The sequence below is a fragment of the Oxyura jamaicensis genome, chromosome 12 (genome assembly GCF_011077185.1).
Source record: "Oxyura jamaicensis isolate SHBP4307 breed ruddy duck chromosome 12, BPBGC_Ojam_1.0, whole genome shotgun sequence".
Taxonomy (NCBI): Eukaryota; Metazoa; Chordata; class Aves; order Anseriformes; family Anatidae; genus Oxyura; species Oxyura jamaicensis.
This window is the reverse complement of record NC_048904.1, coordinates 2,108,326-2,127,297: the sequence shown is the minus strand read 5'-3', so window position 1 is coordinate 2,127,297 and position 18,972 is coordinate 2,108,326. Positions and strand designations below refer to the sequence as shown.

General features: G+C 43.3%; 1 protein-coding gene across 4 annotated transcripts in view; it reads right to left on the bottom strand.

Annotated features, from left to right (window-relative positions):
* Window positions 1-18,972, bottom strand: part of FGD3 (FYVE, RhoGEF and PH domain containing 3) — a 112,673-nt gene that overhangs the window by 87,569 nt on the left and 6,132 nt on the right. The window contains exon 1 of one of the 4 annotated variants that reach the window (XM_035337606.1): window positions 18,492-18,614. The exons of 2 other annotated variants lie outside the window; for them this stretch is intronic. In XM_035337606.1, the coding sequence (XP_035193497.1) occupies window positions 18,492-18,534 (43 nt within the window). In that variant the 5' untranslated portion in view covers window positions 18,535-18,614. Of the gene's footprint in view, window positions 1-2,462; window positions 2,480-18,491; window positions 18,615-18,972 lie in introns of those variants that run through there. One more of the 4 variants, XM_035337610.1, reaches the window with a different exon arrangement.

Here is an 18,972-nt window from a genome sequence, read left to right as displayed (position 1 = left end):
ATAAATGAGAAAATGCTACTAGTGTTGCTGTCAGTCAACTCTGCTGCCAAAATAGGTTCCTGGGAGAACTCAGCAGGTTATATTTCTGCGTAAGATACGCATTTCTCAATGTGAACCTCTCAGAACTGGAGGGGGTGACTGTTCGGGGACCGCTGCATGTAGCGGGGCGCTGGCTGGGACTCGCAGCGCAGGACCACGACACCAGGGCTCCCTGCGGGGAGCTGCAGTGCTGCTTCCTTGCCTCCTGCACACCGAGCCCAGCCAGCCTGCTGGGGAGTTCAGGTGGCAGCAGCTAAGCCTTAACAGCATCCAGGAAGCTTCTTCCCCAGGATCTGCTTTCCCTTTCTGAAGGACAAATCACAGGCTTGAAGGTTGAAACCAAGTGTACCGCACTTGCCACGTTTTATTTTTTATAGAGGGAAATTAAACTACTGAATGCTGACCGTAAGGACACATCGGTAGTCCTTAGTAAACGCACGTACAACTCAATTGCCCAGATGACCTCCCTGAGCCAAATCTTTGCTTTCCTAGGCAATAACAAGATAAACTGAAAGGTATGGCCCTGGTCATATGGATCTCTGCAGCTTATTTAGACTCTTCCCCTTCAGATCCTGCAGGGGAAAAAGAATAAAAATTAAAAAAAAGAGAAGTTAAAACACTTGAAGGGTGTAACTAGTGTCAAGAGGAGGTTAAATACCCAAGTAACTTCAGGCACTGAAATTTGCTAGTTTTGCTTCTAAAACTAAATACATATATATTCTGCTATTAAGCTTCATGAATGGGTCTTTATAAAGCTCTTTGATGCATCCATTTTATAACACACATCTGCATATCCGATAACTTAGATTTCATTGCACAAACAGCTAGTCCCAAGCTATACTTCAAGGCAGGGCTGATGACTACCTGAAGCAGGACACCCTTGTTATAGAGCTCAGACCTAGGGCTGCATGTCCTCTGAAGGCTCTGCTCTACAAACACCACCTTGGAGTGTCAGCAGAGAGCCAAGAGCAGAGCTCGCGAGAACTGGGGAAAGGGTAGATGCATGGTGGGGTCCCTGGAAGTTCAATTAAATGAAACATATCAGAAAAATATGAAAGGTGTGAAGCGCCTTTTCCACTCTCCTTTCATTCACTTGATCAGCATGTACTTTAAAAGTCAGTAGCACTTTCAGAAACTCCCTAACTTGTATGAAGTCACTAACGTGAACTTCATAGCTACTTCTAAAGCATTTAGAGAAGAGGAACAAAACTGGAAAGAAGAAACAATCAAGTGTGACACACATAGTTATCCACAGTTGACTTTGCAATTTCCAATTTGGGTTTATCAGGACAAAAACCCATGGACTCATTTCCTCCAGTTTCCAGTGAAACTCGTTATTAAAACAGAGTTTTAAATAGACCGTGACTTCACACAAAAAAACAAAGATAGCCTTTGTACAAAGGGAAACGCAGTTGTGTACTTTGAATGGTGCATAACACTGAATGGCTTTAGCAAGAGCATGAGCCAGGCCAAGTCTTTGTTAATTTTATATATATATATATTAATTTATAGGCACACACACCCACGTGAGATGCGTCTAGGTACCTTGGCAATCATTCCCTTTAATAACTAGGAACCTACAAAGGGGTAGTTTGCTGCTGTTACAGTATTTTTTTGCAATTAATTTTGTGCACCATCTTTTTAGGACCAATAGGAATAGTTATTCACAAACATGTCAGCAAACAATTGTCTTCCAAAACCACACACTGCTTCCACAGCAGACAGAGCAGGAGAGCAGCACGCTGCCGTTGCTCAGGGGTGAAGCTCTGACATCCTCCTGCTATTACAAAGAAAGTCGAGCAGCGAAGACTCAACACTTCCACTTGTTTTGCCAAGTAAGCAGTGGGGCACTTAGACTATGGATCTTTCCCAAAACAGCTCATGGAGCAAACTGCAAGGGAACACCTCCGTGAGAGGCCACATGCTCTAAAGCTCCTTTGTGCCTGCCAAGGAGTCCTGCAGGATCTCACTTCACCTTCCCTGCATGAAAACAAAAGCAAAAGCCCAACAACAACAAGCAGGGAGAAGGTGTCCCCGACCTCCCTCTGAGCTGGACGCAGCTGGGACTCACCACTGAGAGGCAGCACATGGGGGAAGGGTGCCTGAGCTCTGGGGAGGGCACGGAAGGGAAGGGGAGCAGAGGGAAAGCATCTCTGCCTTTAGGTGCAGACGCATGCACGCACGGTGTAGGTAAGCCATCTCCTGTGCTAATGCAGAGTCCCTAGGTTCTTCGGAAGCCAGGACTACCTCCAGCTTTGCACGAACCCAGGACGTGGAGCACCAGCCTTTGCTCTCGGCGCAAGCACTTTGATAGCAGCTTGTTTAACCAGCGTCCAGTTTTAATTTTATTATTCCTACAAAAGCACCTAACAATCCCAAAGGAAAGCAGAGCCCAGCGAGCTAGGCGCTGTACAAATACTTACTAAAAACAGCCTTTGTTCACAGTCCAAACAGAGAATGCTTGAAAATGAAAGGAAAAAAAAAAAAAAGAGAGAGACCGACCAGCATTGCCAAGGTTTCACAGCAGGCGCAGTGCTCGAGCAGGGGCTCCTGGCCAGCGGTAGGCCACCCGGCCCCGTGGCGGGGCTGCCTCCCCTCCGGCAGCGGCTATGGGCTGGCAGCGGCGTCCGGAGGCATCGGGAGCAGGGGCCGCTATCCACCCACCCCCGGAGAAAATGAATGAAGCGCGCGCATCTTCGAGGCTCCTCACTGGCACACGGGAGGCAGGGAAATTCTTGTGGGAATCCCCTGCTAAAGCACTGGCAGAACATCACTAGCGCTGCGGAAATCAAACCCGTGCATTAGTCACGCTCCAATGGAAACAGACTATGCAGTCCTGCGGGAAAAAAAACGCCAAGGAGCACACGGAGAGCAGACACCATGCAAAGCACTTAGTGCCAGAATGGCATGGCATGCAAGAAGAAGTAAAGACACCACAGTATTCTGCCATACAGATCCATTTGTACTGAAGAATAAGTGTATTTTGGAAGAAATCACTCCTTAAAAGATCTAAATGAGAGCTTCCAAGCGAAACTTGAAGTCTTTCAAAGCACTTGCTTCCCCTTCGTGCTACACCGCAGCGGTGAGTCCCAGCTGCCCCTGCAAGTCGTGATGTTTCAAGGGTCTTGTCCTTCACAAGTAGGAGTGTTGGCTTTACCATCACAACTCTATTTAAAATTGATTTTAAATCAGACACCTGGAAAGAGGCAGCCGGGCTCATACACAGACTTCTATCAAAGTAACGTTATGCACAACAGAAACTTTTATGTTCTTCTGTAAGAACGCCTATGTAGACGTGATGTTTATAGAGACCAACGACAGACCAGTTCCCATGCTCGAGCACCGGCCAAGAATCCCGCACCCTTGGCCAAAGCAGTGGGAGCGCTGGGCAGCCCCGAGGAGCAGCTGCAGGGCCGGGCAACCCCATGCTGGCAAAGCGGAGGAGAGCGAGCCCCACAGCAGCAGCGTCTCCCTGCGTGTCGGACTGTGTTTTTCACACCTCCCGCTGGGGCAGCCCGATTGTGACGCTGCTTTCTTCTGCAAAACACCCAGCTGGAGCCGCGTGCCTCCCGCCTTCACTTACTCTGCTCCTCTATCAATTCTGGGACTGCAGAACTGGTACTAGACAAATTGCACCGTGGAAAGTTGCACAGCAACAAGGGGACTGTGATTATATTAACAATTTTAGTCTGGACTACTGCTCCTGATTTATGACAGAAGCTCCTGCATTCAGAGCTTTTTGCAATTATCTGTGCGTCTGTACATTTCCACATAAAACAAAGCAAAGTCTTTTTTTTGTTTTCTCCTTCACTTTTTCCTTCACTGTAAAGAGAAAGGCTACAATTCACTCAATTGCTTGTTTCTCTACCAGGCTTAAGAGGTACAAATGACCCAGTTTCCCTGCCAGGAACACGCAGCAGCACACTTGCCAGGCATGGCAAACCAGCACATCTTGCTAAACCAAGGCAGAAGTTAAAGCTGTATTGATACAAAGGAAAAAACAAAACCCAACAACCTGGGCATTCCCATTGGTTTCTGTGTTATATCAACCAAAAATCACTGCTCACACAAAGATCTGTAAAATTGTGATCGGCACAAGTCTGCAGCTTCTAGAGCCTTCATCCTGGATTCTGGAATGTGTTCAATCGTAATTAATCAGGCTTAATGACAAGCTTTATACAAAAGACTTTTTCCCCAAAAATCCCAGAGCACTTTATGAAGCAATACTCCTATTGACATGGAATAATGTATCAATTACAGAAATTCAATCACCTCCCAGCTGAGATTTAGCAGATTTTTGCTTAGGAGAACCAGACAAAGGAAACACAAACCAACAGACTGAGTTCGCTGATTTTTGCCAGCTGCTGCTTTGCAGCCGCCTTACAGGAGGCCGAGCTGTTCGGAGGGGCACTGCTGCACCACCAGAGACCAGCCTGAGATGCCTTGGACCCAGAATGAGCCCAGTACTTGCAGGAGGATTTCCTTTTGTTCTCGTACTTTTTTCAAATAGCCATGAAACTGCATCCTGGCTTGAGGAATAAAGTTACCAGGCCCTCTTGTCTTGCAGCAACTTGCCTATTTTATGGCACCCAGGGCTTCTATTTTCAATGTTGTTCTTCTAAGCACGGGCTCTTGCACGGGTTTAAATGTCTGGCACAAGAGAGTCAAAAGAGTTCTTTGTTCCAGCTTGCTGCCAAGAGGTTTGGATTTGGGCTGGTTATCATTTGTTTCGTCCATACTAATGACATGCTTTAGACAAACATTTGGCAATGCATTCTTGGCTGAAAAAAAAATATTTTCTCGAGGAAATATCTTTCCATACTGCTAAGTGGATGAGAAAAAGAGGATCCCTGTGTGGAAAAGGTGGAAAACCACTGTACCGGCTGCAAAACTAAATACAAAGCAACTTGGACCTACTGGACTGAAAAAAGTAGGGCACAAGTGAAGCAGAGAGAGGCAAAACACCTATTCAAGAAATACCCAGGTTTCCCACAGTGAGAAAACGTGTACGCCGTGGAGTCTAACAAATTACCCATGCCCCAGGGTTATTTGCAACAGTTATAATCCGGAGTTTCACTGAACCACTTTGTGACTGCTGTCCTGCTGCACTCTTCTCCAACCTGTAAAACATGATTTTCTGCACAAGTAAGCTCAAGTTCATCTGAGCTAACTATTTTGTTGCCCCAGGAAATTTACAGCCTTCTGGCTGCCTTCAGGATCGGTTGAGATTCTCTTTAATCTAAAAGAAAAAGAAGTTTTATGCCTTCAGTAGTACACCTTGAAAAGATTCTGGATCACTTTAAAGTAAAAATCTGGCTTGATTTTAAAAGGGACAAAAGACTTTCTTTGCTCTTGCAGTGAGCCTCGTGCAGAGGACTGCTGTTGCTGCTCCCACAAAGGCAGGGTGATGCAACCCCTCCACAGCTCCAGAAGCCCCCAATATCTGCATCTCAGGCAGCAATAATCTGCTGTAATTTACATAGTTGAGCTTCAACAGATGTTTAATCAGGGCTGAGGTTTATCATCAATACATTTGTCATGCTTGCTTAGCTTTGCTTCTAATTAGGGGTGCATAAACTCCCACCGCCTAATTTCATACCTCATTTGAGCACAGTTTAAAAGTTAGGTTTAAGTCTTAGAATTAGTGTTTTATGTTTTCTGTATAATTGTTTTATGTTCTTTTGAGACAAAACTGATGAAAAGAGTAACAATGGGCTGACCATGAACAGTACAAGATAATAAAAAAGAGGAAAAGTGAAAAACAAAGGATTGGCTAAAAGATGGAGAGGGAAGGGGGAGGGCAGCAGGGAGTACTGCAAATGTCCTGTGAACTACTTCATGCTAGCTGAGCTTTGTAGAGCTTAGACACAGAATTCCTCTATTTCAATATACTGCCCAGGTATCGGGGTGAAGGAAGTGAAAGGGGCAGAGATGCAGGATGTGTTTTTAATCTGTGCATAGGATAAAAGACAAAGGGAAACTGAAATTTAATTTACAAAGGGTAACAATTATTAAATTCAACTTTGCCGATGTTCCAAACACAAGCCTTAATGTTTGTCCTTCCTGGCATTTAGGAGCTTTCCAAGCTGTTTAGGCCTGTCTGCTCCTCATCTGAACAGGGGTACCCTGACAGTCCGGTCGACTACACCTCGGACCAAACAAGGCATCATTCGAACTTCTGGGCTAAAGCCAACCTATATTGCCTGGAAAAAGAAGAATTGTAGCCTTGAAAAGTTACCTTGAATCCTGCAATCATAAACAAGCCATTGCTCATTTTCTCCATCGTGGAAGGAGCCTCCAGCTCCACGTGTAACCGCACTGCTTCACATCCTACCTGCAGGATTTCAGCATGAGCATTTAGCCAGATTGCTTGGCTAGCGTTCACTACAGCCTTCTATTTTTGTCCAGTCTTCTCTCCCTCCCTTTTTTTTCTTCTTCTTTTCCTACAATAAATGAGGAAGAAACCTATCACAGAACTAGGTCAATATCCAAGGGCATTTTACCAAGTTTTTTTCTGCATTCCCTACAACTTACGGAAAAAAAAAAAAAAAAAAAAAAAAACAGTAGTGGAAACCTACAGGGTGGGCCACGTAGCATCAATCTGCAGCTCCTTAAAATTAGCAGTAGTGAACAGACAAGCAACACGATCTTTCCAGCTGTGCAGATTGAACTGAATTCCTGAGCAGGAGTCCCCTAATGAAAACGACCCATCGACTTTCCCAAGATTAATGCTGAGACAGACACAGGTGGACTTGCCAACATATATACTGCAATGTCACTAACTGGTCGTGGATTTTTTCAGAGGAACTCAATCATTACATCAAGAATGTACATAAATCCATGAGCTACGCTCACACACATCTATAAGCAGAATTTATGCAAGACTTACTTTAAACATCTGCTAAGCAGATGATTCCCAGATCTTCAACAAAAAGTATCATTCCCCTTTGCTCCTCATGTACTGCAGCTTTTTTGCCCTCTCCTAGTTGTACAGAGAGGGAGTATAAGTTACATGAAATTAAAATTGACGAGGTAGGCAAGGTTTATCAGATATTTTTTGTTTTTAATATAAACTAAGAAAAAAAAACATTGAATTTCAGACTTCAACATTTCCCCTGAAAACCCTATGTTCTTCAGACTTTACAACCACGTGTTAGAAATGGCAATTTCAAGGAGCACAACAAAGCACCAGTTGCTCAGGACCACAAGCACTCCCTGCTGTCTGCAATCTTGATGCCCCTGCAAGCGAAGCCGTGCCAGGCGCTGCTCCTGTGCCCACTCTGCTGGGCGCCTCTGTGCAGGGGCTCCCAGCACAGCCCTGCTCAGCTGCACCTTGGATTCCCAGTGTTCATCTCCTAAGGGTTTCAAAGGAATTGCATCAGCTATCATCAATTGGTATTTTCTAACTAGAAAAAAAAAAAAAAAAAAATCAGGAAACCGCTAATTTCTCATCAATGATCCAGTACAATTACCAAAAACTGGCATCAACAAGAGGCGTGTACTTAAACACACCCCCGTGTATCAAAGAAAATGTCCCTGTTACATGTTTATGCACACAAGGGGCCACTGGGGCTCCTTCAATCAGCACAAACGGCAGTAAAAGAAGAGGAACAAGAATGTCAAGTGTCTTGGACGAAAAAGTCCCTTGAACCACCACACCAGCTCATGGTCATGTGAAGCCAAGTGCTTCCTGAGACAGAGGGCCTCAGAGCAGACACCTTGCTGTGAAATCACAAACAGGTGGTTAGCAAATAAAAAAAAGAAACACAAAGAAGTTACCTTGGAAAACAGGTAAGGCACAACCATAGATTAATGTTTTCCATTAGGAAAAGAAACATAGTTCATGTGCTAGCTACCTAAATGTTATTATTTGAAAGATAATATCAATAAAACATTGATCTTCAAAACTTGGATTTAAACACCAGTGAGGCATGCTACTTTGAAAACCATGGTGTAATTGATCCTACTAATTAGGCACAACATTTGGGTAGTGTTCACCAGAGGGTAAACAAAAATACATGAAGAGAGCAAAAATCTACAACAAAACAAGTTCTTTGGCAGAAGGGGGATTGCTTCATATAAAATCATGCATTTACAAAAACCATCACCACCACCAAAAACTCTTTACACCACCTTGTTTTATTTACTTAGAAACCAAATATTGCTACAGCCAAGTTTTCTGGCTCATTAGCCTACTGTCTTCTATACACACAAAATGAGCATGCAGGAGATGTATGTGGACTTTGATCCTCAAGTTTATCACACGACTGCTGAGCAATGAGCTCACCTCCACACAGGCATAAAACAGAACAACCCGTCCCTGGTTTCCCGTCAGAGCACGGACAGGTATGCTCTCAGGAAGGTGTCACACTGACAGTGCTGAACCTTTTATATACTTGTAATTACCATCAGTATTGTGGTAAAACCTACACACAGACCAGGATCACAAAAGCACTCCTCTCCTGATGTGCTGAACAGCACAAGATCACAACCTACAATGTCTGTCTTTGCTCCTATCAACCACACATTCAACATGAGCACTGTTTTTCATATCAGTTCATCAGAAGGCGATTATGATTTTTTTATCTTCTGCACTTAGTTTTATTCAAAGCCTTCGTTTAAAAAAAAAAAATCTCCCCTCAATCTCCTTCTCTTACAGCCACCAGGAAAAGCACAACTATAGCATATCAGCATTTTTGATACTCATACTGAAGGTTTTACAAGCTCCAAGAAAATATTCTGGAAATAAAATGCCCTGATTCTTTTTCTTAAAACAATTCAGGACCAGAGCATTCTTAATACAAGACCATCCATCTTCTTTTCATCTTTAAGCACCAAGTGTCATCTGGTGGATTGACACAGAACTGCACTAAAAGTAACCTTAATTTAGAGTATATTTTAGAGGGAATAAATATAAACTAATGAAAAGGAGATAACGTTTACCTACAACCTCAGGGATGGAAATAATAGAAGCACAAACCTCTACCATGCGCAGGTGTTTACAACCAGAACAGCCATAAGACTCTCACAACATGTCTAGGTACTTCACTGACTTACCCAGATGAAATTCAGGAAACTCCAGTTACCTACAACTTAGAAACCTACTAAAAAGCATACACCCATCAGGAATAAGGTTAAAGTAACCTCGCGCATTATTTAAAACAAAAACATCAGATGTATAAATAAATGGGGAAGTGTTCTTTCTCCTGAGCCTGTAAGGTGCTAGCAAAGAGAAAAAAAAATAGTCAAATTACTTTTCCCTTTTATTTTTTTTAATGCAATCTGAGATGTGTAAGTAAGTACATGAGGCTGGAGCTTTAAAGGTGAATGGCCATCAGTGATATCCCAAAACTGTTTCCCCTCATGGGGGAGCAGGTAAAGAATTCAGATGCCGTAATCAAGACCAACAAGCAGGCTGCAATGCTCTAATAAAAGAGCAAATTCTTAACTCAAAGCAAAACTTCCTATTTCTTTTTGTGGCTTTTCAACACATTTTGTCATCTTCTCTCTAAAGCAGCGTTAACTCCCTTTGACGTGAGGATTAAAATATACATATACACATCTCCTTTCTTAGCAGCAAAGGGAAGTATGGGTAAGAGAGTGAAAAAGGGAAGAGAGACTACAACAAACTGCTAATGAAGCTAAAGGGAAAACAAACAAACAACACACAATAGCCTTTGCCAGGATCACCACCAAAAGATTAACTTCGGTCACACAGTTAACACTTCAACTCTAACAGCAACCTCCTCCCTCCTGCCCCAATACAAATGCAATAAAGACATGGATTTTGAAAACATTATTGTTGTATAAGCCACAAACATGATGAGCAAAGCCTGGGCAGACACCTTTATGAAACATTCCAGTTTTTAGGAAAAGGAAAAGCGTTAATCAAGTCACAAAGTTAAAAAATCAGCAGCATTTTCATGGGGCCTTTCAAACAACATCATTTGCTGGGGGAGCTCCTGGGGCTACTGACAGCACTAAAGCTGCCGTGAGCTGTTAGAGACCACTGTGGTATCAGGGCCGGCCAAACAGCCTCAACAGGGGCTCGCTGGTCAAGGGCTGCCAGAGCTCGACTCAATCAAGTTCACATATCAACAAGAGGTCAATGTGATGAGCACTGACAAGAGCATCTTGCACGAGAGACTAAAGCCAGCCCACACCACTCTGCCGACTGCAGTCCACCTCACACCCCTATGCCTTCAACGGCGCAGAAGGCCCACTACTTCATTTTGTCCCCACAAAATGAAGGGCCCAGAGCTCCTGCAAGGTGTGTCTCCCAGACGGGCTCACCCTATGCATCTTGGTTTGTATCTCCATCAGGCTCGGGGCACGCAAGCCGAGCTCCTCCTGAGGAGACGAAACCTGAAGAGGTGTTTGAGGAGAGCTCCAGGCATACAACAGCGGCTGACAGGCACTGGGTCCACCAGGCCCACCTCACGCTGACCAAACGTGAAAGCCCTTCAGACACTCACAGGGTAGTTGCAGTGTCCTCAGCACCTGTGTCGTTCCACAGACCCACATCTGTCTGGCTGCATTACATTAAAAATATTCAAAACTAAGAATGCATATAGTGACACTGATGACAAGGACATGACCAGCTGGAACTGCTCCCCACTCCTAACACCTGGAACAAAAATACCCCACAGACTCTTTGATTTATACTCAATGCCTCCTCCAGTCTTCCCCCAGCACTGCCACACAGGGAACCCAACCACAACAACATTTATGAACATGACCCAGGCTATGGGGAGGAAAGCAAACTTCTACATCATGTTAAAACCTTAAAGGTTATCCAGAACATCAACAGACCCTGTTCTTCATGCAAAGAGCTGTCTTACCTGTAACAAGCTGACCTAGATCCAACCTCAGCTGCTGGGCAGCCTTAAAACAGAGCCCCCCAAGTGCAGCAGTGTTTTCCAGTCAGTTCAAATCCTTCCTGCCACCCCCCTCCCTGACTCCAAATAAAGTCCTCAACTGCCCCAGATGAGGTAAGAGACAAAAAGCTTCAACAGATCAGAGGAAACAAAGCCAATCCTCTTCTCCAGTTTTCTCAATAGCTGTCAGAAGTCCAACTGAGCTGACAAAGACCAAAAAGCATTACCTCAAGGCTCAATTCAAAGGTGGCTGATCCACAGTTAGATTAAAGTGCAAGTCCTGTATACTAACATCTAAAGCTTCACTTGTTTAAATTAAATTATACAGTGTAAGTCAGTACTTAAGAGAGGGCAAGCTTCTAGGTCTCCTGATTAAAAACTGTAAAGTGATTAAATGCAAAATGTAGGTTGCCTAATGGCAGAAAAAGCTGAAACAATAGTCACATGAGCAGCGTCTTACTCCTCAGTAACCTCATCAACCCAAACCCAACTGTTTTGGGTGGAACCCCTAAATGCTTAGGTAACTACAAAGGATAAAATACTTTTTTTTTTTTTTTTTAAAAAAAAAAAAAAAAAAAAAGGCAGGTAATACTTAGTGTGCTGCCCCATGCATATGTGCCCCTGCTGCTCTGAGGTGAAGATAGGGTGTTGCTATTAGTCCTAGCAGGATAAAAAGCTCCTAACTCCACTTATATGATAAGAGGAGCCCTCTGCCAGGAACAGCAGCGCAGTGATGGTGCCAGAACCAAGTTGTGTTACGGCTCAAGGCCCCAGAATGTCTTAATCCACTGCCAAGTAAAGCCACTTCAATGTGGTGTCTTCATACCCCATTAAGGATTGCAAACCCTATGTTTAGGGGCATGGAAAGAAGCTGAGAGATTTACGAGAATTAGCATGGGTATATCCAGTTTCCTACAACACCCCCTTTTTCCAGCAGAAAAGATCTGTGGTCTTCTGAGGACTCAAGCGTCAGTTTGTTCAGTACAAACAGACGGAACTCCAGCAAGCACCAGCTCCCAGCTAAAGAAACCTTCTTCTGACATACATCTTACAGATTCCTTAAATACAGATCTTTCTAGTGTTGCCTTTACTGTTGGTGCCAAGTATGCTATCTGCCAGCACAGTAGTAACTCAGGCTCACAATGTAAGAGGGAAGGGAGGGAATAAGAAAAAAAGCATTCCTAACAACATTAACAATTAGGAGCTTCCTGCAACACCAGTGAAGCACTGCTGATCTGCAGCAGAAACACAGCAGAAAATGCTTTTCTTCTGCTAGCACTGATTAGCAGCAGTCACACAATGCCAAGACAATCTCTGCTACCACTTGGACTCCCAGAGAGACCCTGAGAAATGGTGCAGGGAGTCAGCACTTCGGAGCATTTCCCATTTAATACAGTCATTGTAAAGCTCCTTTCCTTCACAGAATCCAAATCTTCCTATTCTTCAGGATCCAGCAAGTTACTGTTCCCACTACCCTTAAAGCATATACATATCCCCCTAAGCCACTGATTATATACCATTGTACATTCACCAGAATGACAGATACCTTTGACTGCTGCAGTTTTCCCCATCTCCTACAGTTTCATATAAAACAAAATCTCCCAAGTTCAAAGAAAACTACTTTTTCTAGATCTATTCATGTCCTTCACAGGGAGAACTCTAAGTGGAGCCTCTTGAACTGATTTACATTGCAATGAACTCTCACCTATCTGACAAAGACGGGGAGGGAAAAAAAAAAAAGAAAAAAAAAAAAAAAAAAGAAAGAGAAAAGGGTTCGTCCCTACATTTATTTTCACAGTGGAACAGAGGGTGTAGCACAGAGTGAGAGCTTGTCCCTGTCATTTCCTGCTGTTATTGACCAAAGTCCATCATGCCACCTAGATGATAAAATCCATATCAAGCTTGTAATTAGAGAGTGGAAAAGATAGCAGAAAAACAGCTTACAATAGCATGTCTTTTATCTAATAGCATTGATATGTTAAAGAACTGGTGGGCACCCTAGACGTTAAATATGGCATAGTTTACTATCTATATCCTCAAACAATTTAAAAATAATTTAAGGATTAAGCAACATTTGGACACAGAGAGAAAACTTGCAACATGACTTGCAAGGATCTCTGAGCTTGGTTCTTTATGCAGCTGTTACAGATCTCTGTGCACACTTAGGATCCAGACTTCAGCAACATAAATACCAGTACTCTTGCAAAACTGGACGTAATCACAAGGGAATATACTGAATCCCCATGAACCCCATGAACTCTGAAGAATCTTTTTTTCCTGACAAGACACTACTAAACAACCCTTCAAACCCAGTACTCATAACAAAGCTAATATACCCCCAAACCCAGTACTCCTAACAAAGACACTGTTGCCTTCACAGGCAGCAGACCCTCAGCTACCCTGGCCATACGTCAGCCGAGTCCACACATGCGGCCCCGAACAGCCAGGTGCTGACCATCTACTAGCTCACTTTGCAGAAGAGAGCTTAGGAGGAGCTCCTAAATTTGGAGACGAGCAAAATGAAAGAGTTGTTCAAATTTAAACACAAATAGTTATTTTTACATCAGCAGCGTGACAGAAGTTGAAGGAAGGAAGAAACTAAAAGTGTTTGCATTAACATTCTGGATAAGTTACCGTGCCTCGAATGGATTTGGAAACAGGTTTGCCTGATGGAGCATGAATCTGCTGGGTTGCACCAAATATTTAGAGCACAGTTGTCAGTACTGAAAGAAACATCCTCAGTGGGAAGGAAATCATACTCATGACGGTTCTCAAGAAGGGATCGCGCTGCAAGTAAGTACATTCATAGAAATACATGAGATTTATTTCAATAGTCAACAAAACCTGGAGAAGTATTTACCTTGATTTTAGTCCTTACATTTGGGCTACATGGAGAACAGATTTAACGGGTGCACCTGAAAGGCGAGTAGCACTGCTGTCCCATTTAGTCCAGCCCTAAGTAGGAGACCAGATCCTCAGTATCTTTACTTCATGTGCTGCATATTTCAGCCAGGGCACAGCACCAAATACCACCACTATCTAACTCCTACAAACACTTCTAAGCCCTCTAAAATTCTGCTCGGAGAAATCCACAGCAAAGTCTCTGCTACAGACCCTACATAAATCACACTTTATCATGACTGCCATTAAATAAATGTAAAAACAACAACACAGAAAAATTGCAGACTTCCAGTTTTTGTTGGTTTTTTGTTTAAACAATCTAGCTCAAATCCTGCAATTGTGAGATCCAGCATGGAGCTCTCAACTACATTTACCAGGTTTTAAAAGGAGAAAAAAAGAATCAGACACTGCAGTTTAATCCCAGCATCAACACCAGCAAGTTCAAATGAAGAATCAAGACCTATGTAGCATTTGGAAGAGCCCAGCTGGGTGCAGGGGATGGGGAGGATTTCAGAGTCAATTTAAGCGTTGGCTAAAGACATGGCAGCACTTTTTCATCACTGAAAACTCAAACTAAAAAAAAAAAAAAACAGAGCCAAAACAAGAAAACATAATCTAACATTATAATCTACAGCCAGTTTCTGCATATTCTTAACACAGAAAACCAAACCTACTTGCTACATACAATTTTAATGAAGAAAAATCTTATTACATTTTTTTATTCCAGGCATAATAAGCAGCAGAAATTACGTTCACTCGCTATCCACAATCCCGTGAGTCTGTTACCCAATGTAGCACCAGCCAAAAACATATAAAGCAGCAGCATTTTAAGTACAACTCTGCATATAAACCTAACACTATTGAACAGTACCACCAATATTTCCAGTCAAGGTTCCCTTTTCTGTAAGTGTCTGTCAGACATTCTCTTTCTTTAAAGGCATGCAATACGTCTGATCAGCTCTAGACCTGTACTGCTTATCCACTGCCATGAAAAGACATCCCAGAAGAATCAATACCCATGAAAAGTACTGCCTGCTCAGACAAGGCTTTATCTTGCTCCATCCTCTGTTAATCCCTTCACATGTGACCTCCCCTCAATATCTGGCAGCAAAGCATCAAGGGCAAAAATGTAAAATTCCTTCAGGCACAGTCTTTTAACACCAACGTTGCTGAAAAACAGAGAAAAAGAGCACTCAGCATACTGCACTTCCAAGTGAAGTAAATGACAATCTTCTCTGAAAAGACTGAAAAATTATTTTGATTTTAAGGTCTGCCATATGCCTTTTCAGAAAGGGGACGCCACTGCAGTCAGGATCACCAGCTTTAAAATAAAATATAAAAAATAAAAAGATAAAAAGAAAATAAAAAAAACTTTTCCCACCATTACATTTTCAAGTCTTAAACCAGAATGGAAGTTACAGAATCAAGTTATATTTGAACTGCTACCCTTGTATAATTGTGCTGTTTCTGAAAATCCTAATCATCATTAAAAAAAAAAAAAAAACAACTTCAGTTACATTCCACAAAAAGTATTTTAAGGCTTTCAGTACAAATGATGACTTTGCAGTAGTTTTAAAAGTAAGACACATGACATTTAGAAATCTTTAATGCATTTCAGAAGTTAGATCAATATGAAACATCTGTTTACTAATTACATGTGTATTAGATGAGGCTTCATCGTTTTTCCCCCACTACTTGGTGAAGTCAAAATCAGTTTTCAGTGTGAGCGCCTCCTCAGCAAGGCCCCGAGGGACCCCACGTACAATGTGCAGTTCTATGGAATGACAAGGATGATCAGCTTCGTTGCTTATCATATCACCACACCCAGAACTCTGCATGCTACGCCCAGAGCCTACACGCTCACAAGTCTGATTTAATACATAAGGTTGTTTTTTCCATTGCAAGACAGAGGAACTTAAATTCTGGGAAGAAAGAAAGAAAAAAAAAAAAAAAAAAAAAAACGGGAAACAGCAGCACGATGAAGAAGCTAACAAGACCGCGCGCACATGATCCACCTTAGTTGGATCTCAGCCCAAAGTCTCGGAAGGCTGCAAGCACAGATGTGCACGTGTGCTATCTGGCCGCCGGAAGGCTCCGAAGCTCAACGCTAGTTTAGCTCATGGCTGTAACAGCTCAGTTTTGATTAATTTTTAACACATACTGTCAGCCAAGAAGGTGTGACATAAACACATCTTGGAAAGAGATTTCAGGAGGAATATCCTGAAGACCTAAGGCATCACAGAAGCATGAGATAACAGGAAAGGTGCGAGAGCAACAACAGCGGGAAATGGAAAAAGCAAGTGGGAGGCTGACACTTCGCATCAGTGGCATACTGGGGTTCCTCGGTCATCCTGGAGTGGGACAAAGAGGCGACCAGGAAAGCTCAGAGAGAAACAATGGGGTTTGAATTTCATCCCGGGAAGGAGGTGACTTACCTACGCATTTCTTACTGTGCTGGGAGAGTCAGTTTGGATTCAAAAGGCAAGAGTTTGCCTGGGCACACACCAGCATGGATGCACACTCCCTGCCTCCTTGCATTTACTGTCAGAATACAATGCCTGCACCAATCTGTCTACGTTTGCTTTGCAGGTAGAATCAGAATAACTAACAAATCAGAGCTAAACCAGAAATTGAAGCAGCAAGTTGTTTTTCTGTTTCTATCTCCTGAAAACACCAACGGTGGAACCCATTCCCCAAGGGTGAAGGAGGCAGGCTGCAGTACTCAACAGCTAGAAATGCATTTCCATTGGTATTACCAGAGGTACTTTTTTCCTCTTTTTGTTGTTGTTTATTTGTTTATTAAATACATGCTAGCAATCCTAAATCTGTTAGCAACTATAAAAGGTTTCCTATTTCAGTGGAGGCCAAGAGTTTGGGGAGTTGATGAGCCCTCCTGCTTTAAGACATAGTCCAATCTTTAAATAATTAGGAGTGCGGACTAGACGGGGGAAGAAAAAAACAAAACCATCTCTTGGTGCCTGCTATAGCCCCAGCTGTTAGCCACAGGTTAACAGGTTCTTCCCCGAACTAAACCAACAACCAGCAACACATCAGTTCCTTCATCCTCAATATCCACTTGCAAGGTTTCTTTGTCCTAACAAGATTGGATTTGCATGGTCTGCGAAACAAATGAAAAAAAAAAGTGTCTTGGTGTCTTGTCTTTCAAGTGAATGGGAATAGCATCTGTTCCACACCCTAAGTGAAGCAGCTTTTCTGACTGCACAACCATCAAAATCAAGCAGCCATAACTAAGACCAACTGTCCAATTCCAGCAATTCCAGAAAGTATGGATGAGGCAGGCTTTAGTTTTTACTTTTTTATTCTGAGGAAACCTTACTCTCCCCAGGCTGGTCACCTGTGTACACTTGCAGCTTCATTAATACACTAGGAATGGCAAGGCAAGACACATATTTGGCCAAGCTGAAAATACATTTAAGAAACTAAATTCTGCCCTGCCTAATAATGGGGAGCTGTTGTTCCCCCCCACCTTCCATATTTGGCTCTGTATTTTTACAAGTCAGAAGCTGGCTGTAAGAATTTCAATAGCAATTAGTAAAACAGATACAGAAGGGCTCAGCAGGCAGCACTGTTTGTTTCTCCATGGGAAACTTCAGCCCAAGCGAACAACTCCTGCAGCTGGAGCGAGCGCATGGAGGTGGCACACCTGGCTCCAACAGGAAATTGGAAAGCTGAGATTTTCCTCTGGGCAAATTCATCCACCCCCAACCCAGGGCTTTGCAGATATTCAACAAACAGGAAAAAAGGGGAAAAATTTAAATAGCAAAACCATATATGCTACTTCAATGCAAAGAGTAACCGTTCCAACATGTAGCTATATGCCGCTGCAGCCCAGGGGCTAGACCTTTAATCATCGTGAGTTATTGTGGATTCAGCCACAGCTCCAGGAGATCTGGGCAGAGCCGTGTCAACCACCAGCACAAACCTGACTGCAGAGGCACAATCCCACTTCTGTCAAATGCACCACAGAACACAATGCGTGGTTTGTGCTGCCTTCGTGCTTTTATGCCCGGTGGAGGACAACAGGTAAGAGCTGGCCAGCGCCAAGCATGGTCAAAAGCATTTTGAAGGAATTTATATTTTGAGTAAGTCTGTAGCAAATCAGCACTCAGCACCCTGTGCCTAAAACCTGAAAGAGCTGAACTTGGTGTGCTGGCTGCACAGATCCTGCCCGGCCGCCATCTCACTGTCCAAGAAGCGTCATCCCCGTGCTCCTCGGCGTAGGGCGCACCGCGGGACACCAACAGCAGCCAGAAAACAAAAACATGGGAGGCAGAGGCCTGGCAGCACTTTCATCATCATTTTAGGAGGATGTAACAATGGACAAAATCCATCAATAATTCCTCATTTGGCTTATTCATCCAGTTCTTATTACTCTGTCCCCTGGACCATTTTTCTTTTACCTATGAAGCATCCATAGGTTAATTTCAAACACACTTTCTTCAAAATTTCAGTGTCTTTCCATGTTTTTTGCACTTTACTTACCACCTTTTCCTTCCTTTCCACTTCAGTCTTTCCTTCCCCTCCATTCACTTCAGTTTAACACAGATGTTTTTCTTCAGCATTGTGAAGATGTGGGTGAAATTCACATGGTGAGCAACCTTCAGATACACACAGGGACAGTGGCAGGTAACACCGTATCTCTGCAGAACTTATCTGGGAGCACAGTAGTGTTTGTGGAGCAGCAGCTGAAGCACATTGAACAGGTGATTCTTCCCAAGCACGGTAAATCCACATCTGGCAGCGCCTCCAGGCCTCCCTTCCCCTCGCCTTCCCCAGCCCCGGTGTTTGGTACAGTAACTTTCACCCTGTTCCAACCTCAAGGTCCATAAGATTGCTGAAGTAGCAAGAATCTCATGAATGTAAATATTAGCTCAGGGTTACGTTACCAAGAGAGAATTTCTGCTCAGAGCCTGCAAGCTCAAAAAGAAAGAATAAGGAGGGGCCAAGAGTTTAGAAAAACTAGGGCCCAGTGTTAAATTCCTTCATTATAGCTAGACACCTGCCTGCTTCTCAGAAGTCTAAAATAAACAGGAGAAACCTCTGACATCCAAGGGCTATTTAGATGTCTCCCTGCCTTCCAAAAATATACTGGCTCTACCAGGCTCTTTGGACTTCTGGAAATCAGATTTTTTAA